The 18,563-nt window shown below is 44.3% G+C and overlaps 1 protein-coding gene across 1 annotated transcript in view; it reads left to right on the forward strand.

Moving 5' to 3' along the window:
• The window catches only part of GPR158 (G protein-coupled receptor 158), a 128,748-nt gene extending 115,909 nt beyond the window's left edge, over nucleotides 1-12,839 (forward strand). Inside the window, exons 8-11 of the mRNA XM_081163148.1 lie at nucleotides 1,367-1,505; nucleotides 3,645-3,750; nucleotides 4,619-4,765; nucleotides 5,558-12,839. Of these exons, the coding sequence (XP_081019274.1) occupies nucleotides 1,367-1,505; nucleotides 3,645-3,750; nucleotides 4,619-4,765; nucleotides 5,558-7,024 (1,859 nt within the window). The 3' untranslated portion in view covers nucleotides 7,025-12,839. The remainder of the gene's footprint in view (nucleotides 1-1,366; nucleotides 1,506-3,644; nucleotides 3,751-4,618; nucleotides 4,766-5,557) is intronic.
• Nucleotides 12,840-18,563: the final 5,724 nt, after the last annotated feature.

Genomic DNA, 18,563 nt, shown 5'->3' on the forward strand with positions numbered 1-18,563 from the left:
AAAATTGCTGCCAACAGAAAAACACCCTTTGCCTTCTCCCTGGAGAATAACTTTACTAACCCATGAAATGGATGTGATAAAATTGCCTATGAAAGCTCATATCAGAATACAGTACACCTGTTAGGCTGAAGTCTAAGTATGCTTCTTACCAGTAGATAGTTGCAGTCTACAGGAGAGTTAGCCCTGAGTGCTCACTGGAAGGACAGATCGTGAAGCTGAGGCTCCAATACTTTGGCCACCTCATGAGAGGAGAAGACTCCCTGGAAAAGACCCTGATGTTGGGAAAGATGGAGGGCACAAGGATAAGGGGATGACAGAGGACAAGATAGTTAGACAGTGTTCTCGAAGCTACCAGCATGAGTTTGACCAAACTGCGGGAGGCAGTGGAAGACAGGAGTGCCTGGCATGCTCTGGTCCATGGGGTCACGAAGAGTAGGACACGACTAAACGACTAAACAACAACAACAACAACAACAGGAGACTTTCTCTTAGAAGCCCACTCTGTAATAACTCAGAGCAGGGCTTTTAGTGTGGCTGTCCCTGCCCTCTGGGTCAAGATACAGCAGGCACCCAATATCTGCACTTTCTGGAAATAATTGAAGACGTTTTTGTTCTGACTGGCTTTCCCGGTGTGATAAATGGGTCATAGAATCATAGAGTTGGAAGAGACCACAAGGGCCATCGAGTCCAACCCCCTGCCAAGCAGGAAACACCAGCTCCTCTTTACCATGAGGAGCTATTTTGTTAGGGTTTCAGTCTTGTTTTAAATGTATTTAATAAAACATTTTAATTTCACCGGTGTTTTTTTTCTTTTTAAACTTCTCTCTCCCTCTCCGTTGGTGATTGTTTTAAATTGTTAGCTGTTGCTTTTAAAGCAGAAAAGTAAAAATATATGAATGAATATTAAATGAAATGAATAGATCAGCCTGATAGTTAACAACTCAACTGGGAACCATGGGTTACAAGAAATTCATTGCAGAGGGACCCTTTTCTACCTACCCGTTACATTTGGGATGGGATGGGATGGAGGAGAGATCCATGTGACCATCTTAAGCTCATTGGAGATGAGTAACTTTTCCGGCCTTATTTACAAAACAGATACAGTAGTGTACATTGATTCCATTAAGTGCATGACACCTTCCCCTCCATTGGAATGAATGGGGGAGCTAACACATGCAGGCTTGCAGGGACATTAGGTGATGTATCTACCATTCTGTTATCTGAAAGCATACTGGCACACGCATAAATTCCGGTCGTTGAATTTGTATATATATTCACACCAAGATTCGAACTGATAATTTCAAGTTTGCTCTCTCATTTTTAATGTATAAATACTAATGTACTTCTTACGTTGTTTCTCTTGCAGCTGAATTTTTATTCCTCTTGTGGGGCGTTTATCTCTGCTATGCAGTGCGGACCGTGCCCTCAGCGTTTCACGAGCCACGTTATTTGGCTGTTGCGGTTCACATTGAGCTCATTATCTCTGCGATATTCCATGCAATTAGGCAAGTGAGCTGCAGCCTGGTTCTTAACTGTTTACTTTCAACATGGTACAATTTGAAATGGGTCATCAGGCTAAGATGCACATCAGAAAGCCCCCAGATGAAAGCGTTCCTCCTGCAAAGCGCAGAATTCTTTAAAGATGTTCTCTTAGATGGCTGAAGAGATGAGCTTCCTATCTATTAATTAGGCAGGCAGGGTTTTCAGTACATGCATCAAAGGAAATGGTCTCTCAACAGCATTTTATGCATTTATTATTTCCAAAAGCTGTGTACAACTATATAAATCTTAATTCAAGAAGCTTTAAAATGACACTTAAAATCCAGGGTTAAAAATAACCAAGAAAACTATCAGGCAGCAGGCAGTGGGACATGAAAATGTCTAGCTAGAGTTGTCCCCTTTGGGATTGGTAGGGCAGAATCCTGGGAGGCCAACAGTAAGTGGAGCTAGCGCCTGTATGTAGAGCCAACTCTTTATAGCTTTGTCCTCATTCTCCTGCTGAGTTCTGAAAAGGCAAAACAGACTAAAGAGGAGGAAGGGAACAGCCAGAGCCACTCCCTTTAAGGCAGGCAGGTAGCTGGTGGCAGTTGACTGAGAGCAGACTGCGGGTGGTGGGGCAGTGCCCCGTTTGCCCTAATGGACCAGTCTCCTCTTGCTGTTAGCCCCATTTGAAATCATGCATAGAAATCTAAGCCTAAGCATCAACATTGAAAAGAAACCAGGGAAGTAGCTCCCTAGTCATGCAGCCTTACAAAATCCCTACAGAGGCAGAATTGAAATCTGTCAAAAGCCTAGCAGAATAATAATTTCAAGAAGCATCTTACCTACCTGCTTCAGGCTGACCTTCCTCAGGAAGAGTTCCATAACTTGGGGGTGGGGGCACCACCGAGAAGGCACTGGCCCACATCCCCACCAGCTATACCTCTGTTGGTGTCAGGACACAGATTAAGGCATCCCAAGATGCTCCTATTTGATGGGCAGATTTTATGGCCTTTCAAACAGTGTGTAGAGGGCTATTGGTTTCGTTTGTTATTATGGTACGTATTTTTGTGTTTGTATATTGTAAACCACCCCGTGATCTTCAGGTGAAGGGTGGTATAGAAATTTAAATAATGATGGTGGTGATGATGATGATGGAGGAAGCAGTTTTCTTCAAGCAATCCTGGTCCCAATCCATTTAAGTGACTATAAACTGGGCTCAGAAACAAAATGGAAGCCAGGGCAATTGAAAGAGGATTAGTGTGATATGATCCAAAAGATAAGTACCTGTTAAGTATTTTGCCTGGTGCTTTTTGCTCCAGCTGCAGCTTCTGCTTACTCTTCAAGGGCAGTACCCTTGAAGAATGCTTTGCAATACTTTGGTCTGGCTATGTGACCAAGGCGTGTGTCATAATGACCAGCACCCTCTGGCATCGATGCCAGGTGTTCTGCACCCTCTACGATGCTCCAGTCACAGATCTCCAAGGCTCTGGCTTACAGAGCAGTAGCAGGCAGGTAGGAGGCCACCACCATTTTAAATTGCCCACAATGCCCCACAAGGGACTCTAGATTCCAGTGCATGGTCTGAAGGCACATGAGAGCACCACTTTGGTGAAGCTGGCTAGCACCCTGGATGGATGACTATCTGGCAGCCACATGTACACCCCCCGTGGGTCCCATAGTATAGGGCAGGATATAATTATGTAAGGAAATGAACAGTGGATAGATGAGTGGGTAGTTCACATCCACCCACTGCAAGAGGGTATTAGTAGTGCTGCGGTCCTCCAGTGGTAGCCCCACCAATGCCAGAGGGATTCCACCACAGTGTGCTTTGTCAAGAATCCTCCCACTTAGAGCCATCCCTGCAAGTTTTCACTTTACTGCAAATGGAACATTTGGTTGGTTTTCCACATACAATGGGGCACGTGCGCATGAACCCTGCATGCGCATTGGTGCTCTGATGTGCACACAAGGAGCCTGTGGATCAGAGGATGTGTACTGAGGGAGAGACAGGCAACAATGTCATATTCGATCACGTAGTGCATTGTTATATTCGGATTTTTGCTCTATAAGAGTCGTCAGGAATATTAAGGATCTAGCATTTAATGTGGGGGGAGGAAAGTGGAGGAAGATGCTTTTGCCAACCCTGTGGATTCTATTTTTAGGTTCAGTCTTGCCTCAAGACTTCAGTCTGATTGGATGCTGATGTTGTTCTTTGCGCACACACACTTGACTGTGACAGTCACCGTTGGGTTACTTCTGATCCCGAAGGTATTCTTTCTCTACTCTTTTCCCCATGTCAGAACTCAGGGACAAATGCACAGTACGCAGGAGATCTCTTACTGGGTCTCTTAATGTTTGGGGTTTGTTTGTTTTTTTTAGATTTTGCAGAGGGTTCCAAATTAAATTGGAATGTCGACCTTTCCTCTCAATCTAAATTGCTGCTCTGAGCTCCATGGCTGGGTGTAAGAGAGAGGCACCCCCTCAGTGCCACTGCCCTGACCTAATTTGGATATCTTGAGGCAGCTTTAGAAACATCAGGAGTTCTCATCACAGATCTTCCGCCTAACAGGCATCTTAGCCCTCTGATAGATCAATATAACTTGGTGGCAACTGTTGTTTGTTGAATTAGGAAATAGCCTGAGAAATCTCATGTTTTGAGGAGACATCTAAAGATATATTTCTCTCTAGAACTGCAAAGTATCATGCAGTTGCTCTCAGCAAGTATCTTTCCATACCAGGGATGGTGAACCAGTGGTCCTCCAAAGGCTGGTGGACTCCAACTCCCCATCAGTCCCAGCCAGCAAAGCCGATGCTCAGGGATGATGTTGGGGGGATGATGAGCAGGCATAATAGAAACTAGAGTCCAGCAACAGCTGGAGGACCACAGGTTCCCCAACCCTGTTCTATATGAAGCTAGCAGGGCAAAGGTTTCTATGCACATATGAAGGCTATGCACATACTTTAAAAGAACAGCAAAAAAGTTGAATATTCAGGGGGAGGCGTGCATGACAGCCACAACGGAAGAGCCAATTGTAGTGTCCAGGAATGTCGAACTAAAGAACAAGGGCATGTTCTTTTATCTTACTTGTTATATTGACCAGGGGATTTATTTTTAACATCTCACGTATGTTTTCAGTTTTCCCGTTCAAGCAATAACCCAAGAGATGACATAGCTACTGAGGCTTATGAAGATGAACTCGACATGGGAAGATCTGGATCTTACCTGAACAGCAGTATCAATTCAGCTTGGAGCGAGCATAGCTTGGATCCGGAAGATATTAGGGTACATGCCAACCTTGTGAATTTTCTCTCTCTGGGTGTTTTTTGTGGGTGTTTTTTTTAAAAGCCAGGTGGGAAATCTTCAGTAATAAGATGAAATAAATAAATTATGAAAATGATGGCCGGCTCAGTCCTAATAAAATCTTTGGCATGGTAAATTCAGTCTGACATAAGCAGCCTCTCTGATTGCTGGAGAGTTACTGCAGACTGTTAAAACTGAAGAATCCAATACAAGGACAACTTAGTTTCTTGCCCGAATAGATTCTTCCAATTCTTCCAATGGCTTCAGGTTACTCTCACAATACTCTCGTATTGTCGTATGTTAAACTCAGTGAAATGTAACTGAAATGATGGCCATTTTGTGCTGCTCTTTGGTTGTCTTCTGCATGTGTAACTCAGTCCAATTGGAACTCTGTGTGCAAGTGGGGAAAGGGCTCTGTACACATTTTTTTTCCTGGGCGCATTCAATTCTGCTGATCATCTGTTGAGGAAGAAGGAGTTGAGAATAGAGGGCTGGATTCAGTCCTCCTTTTTATGCTCTCTGACAGCAGACGATTTGCTAAATTTGACCCAATCTGATTGGATCTTCATGCAAGCTCAGCTACTTCCTCAGGTTTCAACTCAGGGAAATGTTCACCTGGGTCCCTATTGGTCCATGTGTTTCCTTCTATTGCAGGGATAGGGAACCAAGACGCAGATATCTGATCCCTAGGCCCTTCAGGTTAAGAAAAGCTACACTACATTTATTTTGACTCAATATATACCTTCCTGACAAGTATTGTTGTCTGATTTACAGGATGAATTGAAGAAGCTGTATGCCCAGCTGGAGATTTATAAGAGGAAAAAGATGATCACCAACAACCCACACCTCCAGAAGAAGAGGTGCTCCAAAAAGGGCTTGGGTCGTTCAATCATGCGAAGAATTACGGAGATCCCTGAGACAGTCACCAGGCAGTGCTCCCGGGAGGAAAAGGACTTTCTGGAGCATGGGGTTTCGAAGAATACTCCTGCAACAAAGAAGAACCCACCGGATTCTGGGGGACACATCAAACCGAAGGAAGAATCCTTGAGGAACCGAGTCTTCTCGTTGAAGAAGTCTCACAGCACTTACGACCACGTCCGGGAGCCGGGTGCAGAGTCTAACAGCTTAACAACAGAAAGCGTGGAGGTCATCACAGCTACTGAGAATTCCTTGCTGGATTCTGCCCCTGGGAAAAAGACCGCAGACAAAACTGAAGCAACGTCCACTGAAAACGTCCCTTTGGTGTGCAAATCCTTGAGCGCTCACAATTTAAGCGCAGATAAGAAGCCCCTTCACCCCAGAACGTCAGTGTTGCAGAAATCGCTCAGTGTTATTGCCAGTGCCAAGGAGAAAACGCTGGGGCTGGCTGGAAAAATGCAAAGCGAAGAGGGCGGCAAGTCGCACAAGTCTCAACAGAAGAGCAAAGAGGGAAGCAAGAAGCACTCGGGCGCCGATAAAAGCGAGCATAAGGATTCTCACCGGAAAAACTCTGCCCATGCAGACGAGGCGAAGAAGACCCATAAATCTGGGATAATGAAGCAACAAAAGTCCACTCAGGCAGCTGGGAACCCTGAGGCAACAGCAGCAGCAGCAGCAGCAGCAGCAGCAGCAGCAGCAGATAAGACCCTGCCAAAGGGCAAAGTTGACATAGGAGAGGTTTGCCCCTGGGAAATCTATGACCAGAGCCCGGGGTCTGGGCTTTCTGATTCCAAAGCTCAAAAGCACGTCTCCATTGCTTCCTCTGAATCAGAGAAGCAACCCTCTTCCCCGGCCAAGGGCAAAACGCCCCACAAGACTGCGGAAGGCAATCAGCTCCCCAATCAAAAGAGCACAGATAGATGTGAAGTGTGCCCTTGGGAGACCCAAGAAGAAGAACTGCCAAGTTTGAAGGCTCAGCGGGATGTTCCCGGGATAAAGGGCAAGAATGCTAATAAACAGTGTGCCCCCAGCGTTTCTGCTGGAGAGCCCAAGGAACTGCTCCAAAAGACAACAGCACAAACCACAGATACCAATAAACTGGGAGGCCAGACAAAAAATTCCTCCTCCTCTCCAGTGGGGAATGCGCTTCCCTCCGATTCTGCCAAGCCGGCAGCTAGTAACTCACAGCAACCTTTAAAGTCGCGTATGGAAATCTGCCCTTGGGAGTACGAGGCGCCAGAGTTACCCAAAGGGGAGAAAAGTATAGCTTTATCGAACGCTACCAGTTTAAGCTCGAATAAAACGGCGGCGCATCCAAAATAAAGAGGGCTTCTTAGACTGTTGGGAAGAGAAGCGAACACCTGAATGAGAAAGGGCTGAAAAGAGGGAGGGGGGAAAGGTCCTGAGGATCTGGAAATTCCAAAGGAGCATCACTTAAGCAGGCGGCGAGCACCTTGAATACGTAGGAACTAGGCAAAGTGAATTGTCTCTTGTTTGTTTGTTTATTGTTGAGTGCCAACGGGGTTATCAGTGCGATCCAGAACATGAGGAACTGTGGCCCTTCCCTGTCCCCCCCAAAAAGAGTTTACATTCCAAATGAGCGAAAACATGCCTTTAGAAATAAGTTATTTTTTTTGTAATAATGTGTGGGGTTGGTAAGTAAGCGACATCAAAGTAATGAAGATCAAATGTAATTATTCCTAAAGGCCCTGTAGTGGCATAACGTGGGTTACGAATTCATTAAATGTCATAAAATGTAATGGAGTTGTTCCGAAAGGCCTCGGATCAGATGTAGGATACCACTGAGACTCGAAGCAAATGGATGCAGAGATAAAAATTGTGTGCTGTGGGAGCAACTCCAGAAACGAAAACGAAACAAAGAAAACCATGACTTTTCACTTTCATGGGATCATAGAATTGCAGAGCTGGAACCCAACCCCCTCCTTATCTCTGCCCTTGATAGCACTGCTAACTTAACGCATCCCCCTCCCCAATTATATTTTTATATGATTGCTCTCATTTTTCTTATAAATGTATGTACTCTGTGTCTCATATTTAAGCATTCCAGTTTGTATAATGTTTGCAAATAACTTTGATATGATTATGTGACACAACACATTTATGCAATCTGCAGGTAAAATCGAATGTGTGCAATTTTGAAAGCAAAACTTGCTCTAGAAATTGGTTGATTTCTAAGACTTATGGCAAAGCTCCCACAGGCTCGTTGAAGCTATAAGAAAACACACTGGTGATTTTATTTGGCTGTTCTTTTTGTTGTTGTTGTTGTTGTGGTTTATATTGTGGGCTTATTGTTTCTCTCTGTTATTTCCGATTATGATTTGATGCTGTACGATTCAGGGTTTTTATACGAGGTACGTTCCGTCTCTTGCACTTGTCCGTTGATGATCTTTACTAGCGGAAGCCGTCACCTTAGGGAGTTGCACAGCTTGGTAAATAATCGTAATGATATTTATTGTTTCTGTAGCGCTTAGAAAGCAAGCACTGTTTAAAAATAAATCTGGGGACAATGTTTCTTAGAAAACTGGCAAAATGTTATTTATCATTCCAGAAACACTGCTTTAATAATTCTTCATCAGTATCTTGCTCTGTACTTTACATTGAGCCAGTTGAAAGAAAACGGGGAAATGTAGAAGACGTCTTCTGCAGAGTGGGAATTCTGGAATGCTGTCTGAATTCATGTTTCAGGAGAGGAATTAGGTTTGAAAGGCCTTGTTCATCATACTGTTAAACTTGAGAGAATCAGAAAGTGAGGAACCTTCCTGCCCTGCACCTATTAAGTGAATGACAGGACAAAGAAAACAGTTAGCCCCCATTTGTTAATCTCCTGCAAAGCACTTGTACAGCCAGATCCTATGCATGTTTACTCAGAAATAAGCAACGCTGAGCTCAGTGGGGTTTACTTTCCAGGTAAATGTGCAGATTATGGATTGCAGCCTTAATCTGCAAGGTGTTTTGTGATCATTAATTGTTCTATAGCACTTTTACCCAATTAGGTTATGATATCATTTCTCTCCGTGACCCACCCACCTACTGACCACGGTTGCCAGCTCCCGTCCTGGAGACCGCGATGGTTGCTTTAATGACTCCAGCTCGGTAAAACAGCATTTGGGATGGGTACCTCCACCCCAACTTGTCCGGTTACTTGTATTTTGCTCCAGATGCAAGCAGGACTCTGATTTTGCCTTAGACTAGAGCATGTAGGGGAATTAGTTGAGTGGAGGGCTGAACACTGAGATGTATGCAAGTCCCTGCTCCTAATCACTGTCTGTCTCTGTAGCAAGGAACCTGTTTCTCTCTGGATGGAATTGGGCTCTCAACTGCCACTGGCCTCACGCAGCATAGCTACTGGCAATGAATGCTGTGAGTTGGAATCCCACAACATCTGGAGGGCCATAGGTTTCACATCTGTACTCTGCGTATTACAGACATGGCCTCCACAATTGCCCCAGCAGTGGGACGTTTTAGGGGTGGCACTGCCAGGTTTGGATGGGAGAGCATTGGGGAGTTAAGAACTTTTAAGTATATAAAGCAGAGACTCAGTAGGAGCAAGAAAGCAGTCCTACTTGGCTGCACCAGGAAGCAATGTGGGCAACTTCCACCCCCACCCAAGACTGCACTGGCACTTCCAGACAACTCTAGCTAGGCATTTTTCATGTCCATCTCTCTCTGCTCTGTGTCATCAATGCACATAGTCGTTCATCTGCCTCCTCCCTTTAGCCTGAGAAATGTCATATTCTAAAAACTCTGATGGGTATCTCATACAAATCCACAGAGGGAATTCTTTGCCTATCGGGACAGTGTGTTCTAACTATTAGCTCTCTTTGATGGAATGTGGGAAATATAATTCTGGGCTTTCATTAAAGAGCTTTCCGCCCAACAAAAGACAGCTCAGGCAGAAGTGCTGCCACCACTTTGCTGCTACTTCCTTGCAAGGTTCCTTGCATTGCACATGACATTGTTGCTCTTGGACACTGCCCAGCCCTGTATATCCAAGACTCAGTGACGTGAGCCAGGAATGGAGTGAAGCAATTCACAGTGTCACACATTGCATCATTATGAGGAAGGGGTGGAAAGTGACCAAGAGTAATGATGGTCAACTCTGAGTCTCTCATGTTGTCTATTTGAGTTGATGTCTAACTTGGAGCAGTTGAAGCAACCACCGCGATATCTGAGTCAGGAGATGGCTACCCTGCCCATAACATACCAAATATTGATATATATATAGAGAGAGAGGAATCTATGCACTAGCCAATGCTGGTTTTTAAGCCGTATTTCATTCATCTTCAGTACACCAGGTGAAGTTGGTGGCATTTTTGTAAGCTGAGAGTGTGATCTGAAAGCATATGATGCAGTTCTACTGCTGAAGCTAAACAGATCTGGTCATGGAAGCTACCTGGATGGGAGATAACCACTTGTAGGACACTCTGAGCTTTGGATGAAGAGCAGTGCATAATTATTATTTTTAAAGCAAGCACTTTTTAATCTCCCTTCTACCAGTGATGGTTGAGAGATAGTCATTCACCTAAAGCTATCATTCATTTCTAGCTGAGCAAAAATTTGAACCTAGTTTCAAGGGATCCCAAGGATGAACTATGCACTAGTCCAGCCAAGATGTGGACAATTGCTTAAGGCTGTGTCTATAACAGTCCCAGCTGAAGCCAATGGTGTCTTTGATGGGCAAAAATGAATAAATCTTTGTTAAGGATGTCATGGAATTTTGGATAACACAGAGGCTGAAGACTAAACAGTAGCAGTTCAGCCTCTTAAATATAGCCCTAGGTTATAGTCTACATCTCCACCTAGGTACCAAAATGCCCCGTGAGTTTAATTTATTGGGTTAATACGCCTGCCTCCTGGTGTGTGCACCATGTGTGTTCTCAAATGAACACATGGATCTCTTGCATGCACAGAGGTCTCAATATATCCCCTTTAAATGAAGCTGTCTTTCACATAAAGGCATGTGAACTCAGATCAACTCCCTTTATTGAAATGAATGGAGACCCCATTCTGGCCTGGATAACTTCATGCATGCATGAAGACATGGTGGTGACTCCTAACTCCCACCTTATTGAATCTAAAGTGGGCACACCACTTTAGAATCCCAGATAGCATATGAAGACAATTCATCTCAACTGAGATGAGCTCTGTACTATGTAAGGATATGTGGAGTATCTTCTTCTGCACTATGTAAGGATGATGGGGACGGTGTCAGACAGGGCGCAGCTGCGCACAGGATAGGCAACCAGCCACAAGTGATCTGCGTCCACATTGGGTGGGTGTGTGGTTAGGATGCTTTATCTGCATGTAGTGCTGGGATGGGGAACCTTTGGACCTCCTGAAGTTGCTGTACTCCAACTCCCATCAGGATGGCTGGTGATCAGAGACAATGGACGTTGGAGTCCAACATCTGGAGGACCACAGGCTTCCCACTCCCAGTGTAGTTAGTGGCTTTTACTGCCAAGGTACATCAATGGAGGAAAGCACCTGGAACTGCCCTCCCCATCTATATTCAAATCCTTCGCAGGTTTTTATGTGGGACAGCAGCCAAGGATCCCATTGGGAGCCTAAGGCGGTTCCTGGACCACAGCACATATCTCAAGAAGGAAATGTTGGACCAGGGGGGAGGGGGAAGAGAATTTAACAACAACGGGAATGCAATTGAACTGCCTTCAGAAGTCTGTATATTTTGTCTTTCCAAAGTCTGTCAGGAACCGTTTTCTAAAAAGCAAAAACAAATGTATTTTTCTTAAATCAAGAAAATATATATAATATATTTACAATAGATCATATAAAAATATTTAATCATTCAGAAAAGTTAAAGCTGTAGAAGTAAAGAATTTTTACTCCCCTAAGAAAGATTCAGACTGAGAAAGAGGAAAGCTCTGGTGTATCTTACTGGTATAGGGAAGGTGTGGGGACAAAGAAAGAAAATAAAGTTGTACAGGTTGGCATTAGCCTTCTCCACCCCATAATACTCAATCTAAGGTTCAAACTCGGATATGCCCTTACATGTATGTACGTGTATGCCTTTAATTGTCACAAAATGGCTTTCTGCAGTAGAGAACTTAAGCAGAACGATGGGAGGTTTGGGGAGGAAGGGGAATGGTTGTTTTGTTCCCTTTTTTCGACATGGTAATGGAAAGCAGGGACTCTCTCCACTGTGGAAGGCAAAGAGGCACTTTCTCAGTATGGGACCTAATGTGAAAAGCCATTTGAGAGTTCACAACCTCTTCCTGCAAGACCTTTTGCTGACCTGTCCCTTTGGGTGCACTGAAACAGGCTAGGAATAGTGGTAAAAGCAAGAGGCACGTAATATTGAACACCATTCTCTTTGTCTCTTTAAAGGAGAGGTCTTCCTCCATTCCATTCCCTTGGTGTTCTTCTGCTCATTGTATCTTGTGTTCAAATTCTCCCGAGTCCTGGTTTAACTAGGATAATTTTTCAAATTCTAGGATTGGAGGATGAGCAGTTTTGCTTCAACTTTGGTAACCTTTATTTTGTTCTCTTTCCCCTACCCATCCCGCTCCTTTCCATTACAAATGTTCACATGGTGCTTTCAGGGCTGGCCCTATCATTGGAAAGAGTGAGGCTGTTGCCTCAGGTGGCTGATTTGGGGTGTCGCAAATGGTTGGCTATGTAATTTATTGTTGTAGTTTCACTGCCAGGAAGCAGGAGAGGCACTTGTGGGATTTTCTGCCTCAGGTACCACAAAAGTTTGGCCAGCCTTGGATACACTTTGACCGTGTGTGTGTTTGTATGTATGTATGTATGTGTCTCTCTCTGTGTGTGCATTTGCTGCTCTGCCTCAAACAGCAAAAGTTATTGGGGCCATTGCAAGTGTGCGCTGATAAAAAGCTGCAAAGTGGGTGGGTGAAAAGACCTTGATTATATATCTATAATTGTATCAAGTTTTTTTTAGGGCCATGTAATGTATACATGTGTTTCTCCTTCGTAGGAAAAAATAATAATCAGACATACAAAATGTTTGGCTCATCTGTATCTGCTAGTGTTGCCAGGTCAGGAGATCCCAAACCCTAAGAGTTCAGGGCCCAAAGCAGCCCCCAGTGATATCATTAAGCATGATGGGTTAACTATTAACTTCAGTCACTCAAATAAAGAAGAAGAAGAAACCTAACAAATGAGTTGGGTCACTAGTTGGGTCACTAGCTGAAACCTTAGCTAAAGAGGGTTGTTTCTGTGATTGTTGTGAACTGCTCTTGTCAACAGCCAGTGTTTATGCTGCAGTTGCCAGCCACTTATATATGCATTTAATTTTCTTTCCAGTCTTCTTTAAAAAACTAACTAAAGGTGTTTTTGCTCACCTGAATATTCAAACTCTCCACCTGCTACCTGGGGGGTGGCGAGTAGGCAAACCAGGAGACTCCAACTTAGCCCTGGGGGTCTAGCAACTCTAATCTGTGCATGATTACATCAAGTTTGCTTTTTCTGGTGGCACAAAAGTAAAAACACACATTGGCAACTCCAGAGGAAAAAAAGAATCTTGATGCAGGCCCTCATCAAGACTGGGAGGAAGTCCTAGCGTATTCAAGTGTGGCCTGCTTCTGAGAATACAAATATAGGATTACACTATTAATTGCTAACTTCACTTGGATTCAACCAGCTATTCAGAGGTTGGTTCAAAGCCTGAAATCCAACCTCAGCCCAGTCTCCTGACCTGTCAATGAAGAATGGCGATTCAAAAAGATGGAGCACATGGAGCCTGCTTCCAGATAATTTGGGGGAAATGACGTTCTCTGTGGGAACAGTCTTTTGTCTAAAGGTCTGCCAAAATTGATATAATTTCTGTGCTTGGAACTGACGATAGGGAACCACTCTGAAACCACCCACTAACTTTAGATGCCTGCAGGAAGCTCAGCATATTGGCATTTAACCCCTTGAAATGAAATCGGGCAAACTTTTCAGCGGTTTCAGCTTGGTCTAGCTACACTAAGATGAGTCTAGGCACGCTCATTCACAGTAGCCAAGGCTTAGACCTTGACATGTGTATTTGTTTTCTGACACCTTGAATGTTCCTTGTGTCACTTTAAACAAAATGTTTCATAGGCTCACTTAAGCCGTGTACTGTACTGTAAGCCTGTTTAGAAAATGAGATCCGTTTGTAAATTGAAGTACTATTTCCCACGCTCATGCGGTTATGAACATTTGTGATGCAACTGTTAGTACTTACAGTTTCTTCAGCACCTTAGAGAACAAAGGAAAAACCAAACGTTACTGGACTTATTAATATTGTACAACATTATGAACCTGTTAGAGGCATTGCTATATCCTGACAAATCCGAGTTAGCCTAATTGATGTTCCATGTTTCATACATTCTTCTCCACCAGCATCTATTAGCTCGTCCCTATTCTGGAGTTCCATTGATGTCCCTCTGCCAAGAGAAATGCAACTCTAGAGTCACAGTGTTTTTAGCAGATCTGTGTAGAAGGCAGGTCATAATTTGCTTATGCTCACAAACATTTGCTACGTTGTCTTTTTCAAAATGCATGAGCAGGCTGCATCTCTCCTTTGTTTTGAAGACATGGTTTATAAAAAACGTAATAGATTTATACCAAACCATATTAGACCTGTATATTTTATGCAAGAAGTACATGCTTTAAAAATATTTTTAAAAAGTTATTTACCCATTGTCAGCTTTGGTGGCATTATGGATCTGGAAAAAAACAGATAATGATTTTAAATTTGCTGCACTCCTTAGGTTATTGCATGCATATGATGACAGGTAGGCCTGAGAAAACACTGCCTTTTGACTTTGAACATTTTAGCTACTAACCAGAGTTGTAGAATAAATGAAGCTGTACATCTGTTCACTTTAGTCTGTGGTTCTTTAAGGGGGGAAAAAACCCATTATCTGGCAACCAACAGCATCCACCATGAACTGTTTGATAGATTTATGTTGTAATGTATCGCAGCATGTAAATAATATAACTTCTCTGCAATAAAACACATTTATATGAAAAAATGTGATAGCCTTTTTGTGTTGCCATTATGAAAGGAGTTGCTTTCTGCATGCGAACAACTGAACTTCTAAAAAAAAAACCTCTCCCATCTTCCAGTGGCAGACCTACATTTTTGGGGGGCCCCTGAAGCTTGAACTGTTATGGGGCTCTTGTCCTAGTTCTTTCTTTCCTGAGGGATTGTGGGGTGCATTTGTTGTTTTTGGGTGGTGCATCGGTGTCCTCCCTAGATGAGCTGTTACCTGTATGGTACGGTAATACAATATTACGCTACTGCACCTTAGAGATTGTACACACTGAGCTCCTTTAGATGACCTTTTTATTGAACATTTACCCTGTTTTGCTTGAACAAAGCCTAAGCACAGTGTCAGGGAGCTGCCATTGGCTCAGGGGCGAGAGGGGGAAAGCTGGATGGATTACAGAGAGCCCCCAAAGATCGTTGGAAGCAGCACCTCCTCAGCGGAGGAGAGTAACCACGCCTCCAGTGGAGAGGAGCTGCAGGGCTCGGGGGAGGCAAGGCGGTGCCAGGACACCTTGCCTGAGCAAAGCAGGGAGGAGAGAGACTGGGCATCAAGAAACTACTCTGCTGGGGAAGGTTTAAGGACCGCCCACTCTCAGATTCTGCCACCGAATGAGCGAGCCACGGAATAGTGGCGCTCTGCATGGTGAAGGTTTTTTTTTTTTTTTTGGCACCAATAACAAGGCTTTACAGCTGACCAAGGAGGCATTTGCCTGATTGCTCTCGAGCAACCCCCTGATACCCTTACACACAAGTTTGATTATCTCTAGACCTTATTAAGCATTTGTTCTGATTTGTTTGCAGGAAGGTTGTAAAACAACGTTTAACCAGTCTTCCTTTCGAGATGTTTATACATCATCTCACCAGTTGTTTATTCATTCCATACTTTTCAGTGCACTTTCCCTGTCACTTTCCCAACAGCAAACACTCAATTTCTCTAGAGCGACAGAGAGTGCTTCCAGACTGTTGCTGTTTTCGGGTGGGGTTCAGTCACATACTGGCAAATTCAGGTTGCCCAATTATAGCTGATTGAAAAGTCTTGTGCAGCAAAGCCCCTTTCCCAAAAGATTGGACTTTTTGTGATAAGGAAAGTGAGGGTACAAATGCAGGGGTTAACACTTGCATTGACACAAAGTCATCTGACCTGTGAACAAATCTGAATAAATACTCGTTAAACAATCAACATCTAATCTCCTTGCAAACAAATCAGAATGAGTGCTTAATGAACAGGTAACCTAGAAGCACTCAATAGTACTTTCATTAACTTTAATTCAGCCAACCTAAATTTCCTGGAATGTTCTCGAATCCCTCCCACAAAATACTGACAACAATATTTGCCAATAACAGCAATCTTTCAGTCATTACCAAAGAATGGAGAGGTTTTCCTTTGCAAAATTTCCTTTGCTTGTCGAAATTGGACAAGGCACACAAAACCCCCCTGCCTGTTGTAAAACATTTGTTTCCCAAAAAGAACACTGTGATTTCCTTTGTGTGCTTTTGTAGCTCACTGATTACATAATGCCCTTCCCTCATCCAGAATCCTTCAAATACCACGCAAATGTCATTGGGATATCTTTGGGTATTTGGCCCTGCAGGGTTTGTGAATGAAAGTGTTGCGACTGTTTAATTTTAGCATCTTTCATTCCTGCTGGAAATGAAAAGGAGCCGAATGCAAGCCAAACATTGCCAGACCCTGTTCCTCCCCCCCCCATTCTTTTAAAAAAATGCCTTAGAAGAAGAAAAAAACAGTCACACACCCCAGCTGGGCAAATAGCAATTATATAAGAAACTATCTCCTAATGGTGGAAATCAGTGTTCTGTAATTGGAAAGAAAAGTGTGATCGCTTGTGAGCGCAATTCTTTTCCATTTGCTGCAAGCTGGCCTGGTATGTACTGCTGTCCCCTGTATTCCACTTGCTGCTGAACTGAAGACCCATCTGGTTCTTATTTCTTATTTATTTACATATTTATAGGCCATACTTTTCATAAAGAGACAGCAAGGTGCTATACAAAATAGAAAGTTACAGTAGCTGGGATAAAAATACCAGTGAAAGCATCGGTAAAAACATAACATCTGGGGGTTCTTTTGAGGGGGTGACCTCACGTTTCAAAAGCCTTTCTGAATAGCAGAGTTTTCAAAAGATGTCTAAAAGTAGGCAGGGATGTTCCATAGGGGCGGGGCAGGCCCTGGGTCTCTAGTTAAGGCCAACCAAACCCCAGGGGCATTGGGAGGCATCCAAAGTGCCCCACCAGAGGATTTCAGTGATCAGAGTGGAGCATAAGGATTTAGGTGGTCCTTAAGGCATTTTGGGTCCAGGTTCTTCAGGGCTTGGGAATGAACACAAGAAACTTGAACCTGGCATGGCAACCACTGCAGCTCTCTCAACAGGGGTGTAATGTGTTACCAGAAGCCTGTTCCTGTGAGCAGTCTGTGAAGTGTAGGTGGGTTCCCACGAGGAAAGACACAGTGATAACAGCAAGAACCTTTATTGAGCTAACAGAACTGGACAACATGGGCAAAGCAACTGCTTATATATATTTCTGAAGGCCTGGGCTACTCCCACTCCCAACGTGATTGGCTGTCTAAACTTCCAAGCTGCGAATCATGACTCAGAGTTTAAGGGCCAATGGCAGAGGCGCAAATTCTGAAATGTTTTGTGATTGGATATCATGTATCAAATCAGAACAAAGGAGCTCAGAATCCTTAGTCCAGGCTCAAACTCAGGCAAACACAGACCACTGAATACTTAACAGTCTGGCCCCTGCATTCTGCGCTAGCTGTAGCTTCTGGATCAGAATAAAGCACATAATAATAATAATAATAATAATAATAATAATAATAATAATAATTTATTATTTATACCCCGCCCATCTGGCTGGGCCTCCCCAGCCACTCTGGGCGGCTTCCATAAAAACCAAAAATACAGTAAAATGTCACACGTTAAAAACTTCCCTGAACAGGGCTGCCTTAAGATGTCTCCTGAATGTCAGATAGTTGTTTATCGCTTTGACATCTGCTGGAAGGGCGTTCCACAGGTCGGGCGCCACTACCGAGAAGGCCCTCTGCCTGGTTCCCTGTAGCTTTGCTTCTCGCAGTGAGGGAACCGCCAGAAGGCCCTCGGCGCTGGACCTCAGCGTCCGGGCAGACTGATGGGGGTGGAGACGCTCCTTCAGGTATACTGGACCGAGGCCGTTTAGGGCTTTAAAGGTCAGCACCAACACTTTGAATTGTGCTCGGAAACGTACTGGGAGCCAATGCAGGTCTTTCAAGACCGGTGTTATATGGTCTCGGCGGCCGCTCCCAGTCACCAGTCTAGCTGCCGCATTCTGGATTAGTTGTAGTTTCCGCGTCACCTTCAAAGGTAGCCCCACGTAGAGCGCATTGCAGTAGTCCAAGCGGGAGATAACCAGAGCATGCACCACTCTGGCGAGACAGTCCGCAGGCAGATAGGGTCTCAGCCTACGTACCAGATGGAGCTGGTAAACAGCTGCCCTGGACACAGATTTGACCTGTGCCTCCATGGACAGCTGTGAGTCCAAAATGACTCCCAGGCTGCGCACCTGGTCCTTCAGGGGCACAGTTACCCCATTCAGGACCAGGGAATCCTCCACACCTGCCCGCCTCCTGTCCCCCAAAAACAGTACTTCTGTCTTGTCAGGATTCAACCTCAATCTGTTAGCCGCCATCCATCCTCCAACCGCCTCCAGACACTCACACAGGACCTTCACCGCCTTCACTGGTTCTGATTTAAAAGAGAGGTAGAGCTGGGTGTCATCCGCATACTGATGAACACCCAGCCCAAACCTCCTGATGATCTCTCCCAACGGCTTCATATAGATGTTAAA

Source organism: Podarcis bocagei (genome assembly GCF_964188305.1).
Source record: "Podarcis bocagei genome assembly, chromosome: 12".
Lineage (NCBI taxonomy): Eukaryota > Metazoa > Chordata > Lepidosauria > Squamata > Lacertidae > Podarcis > Podarcis bocagei.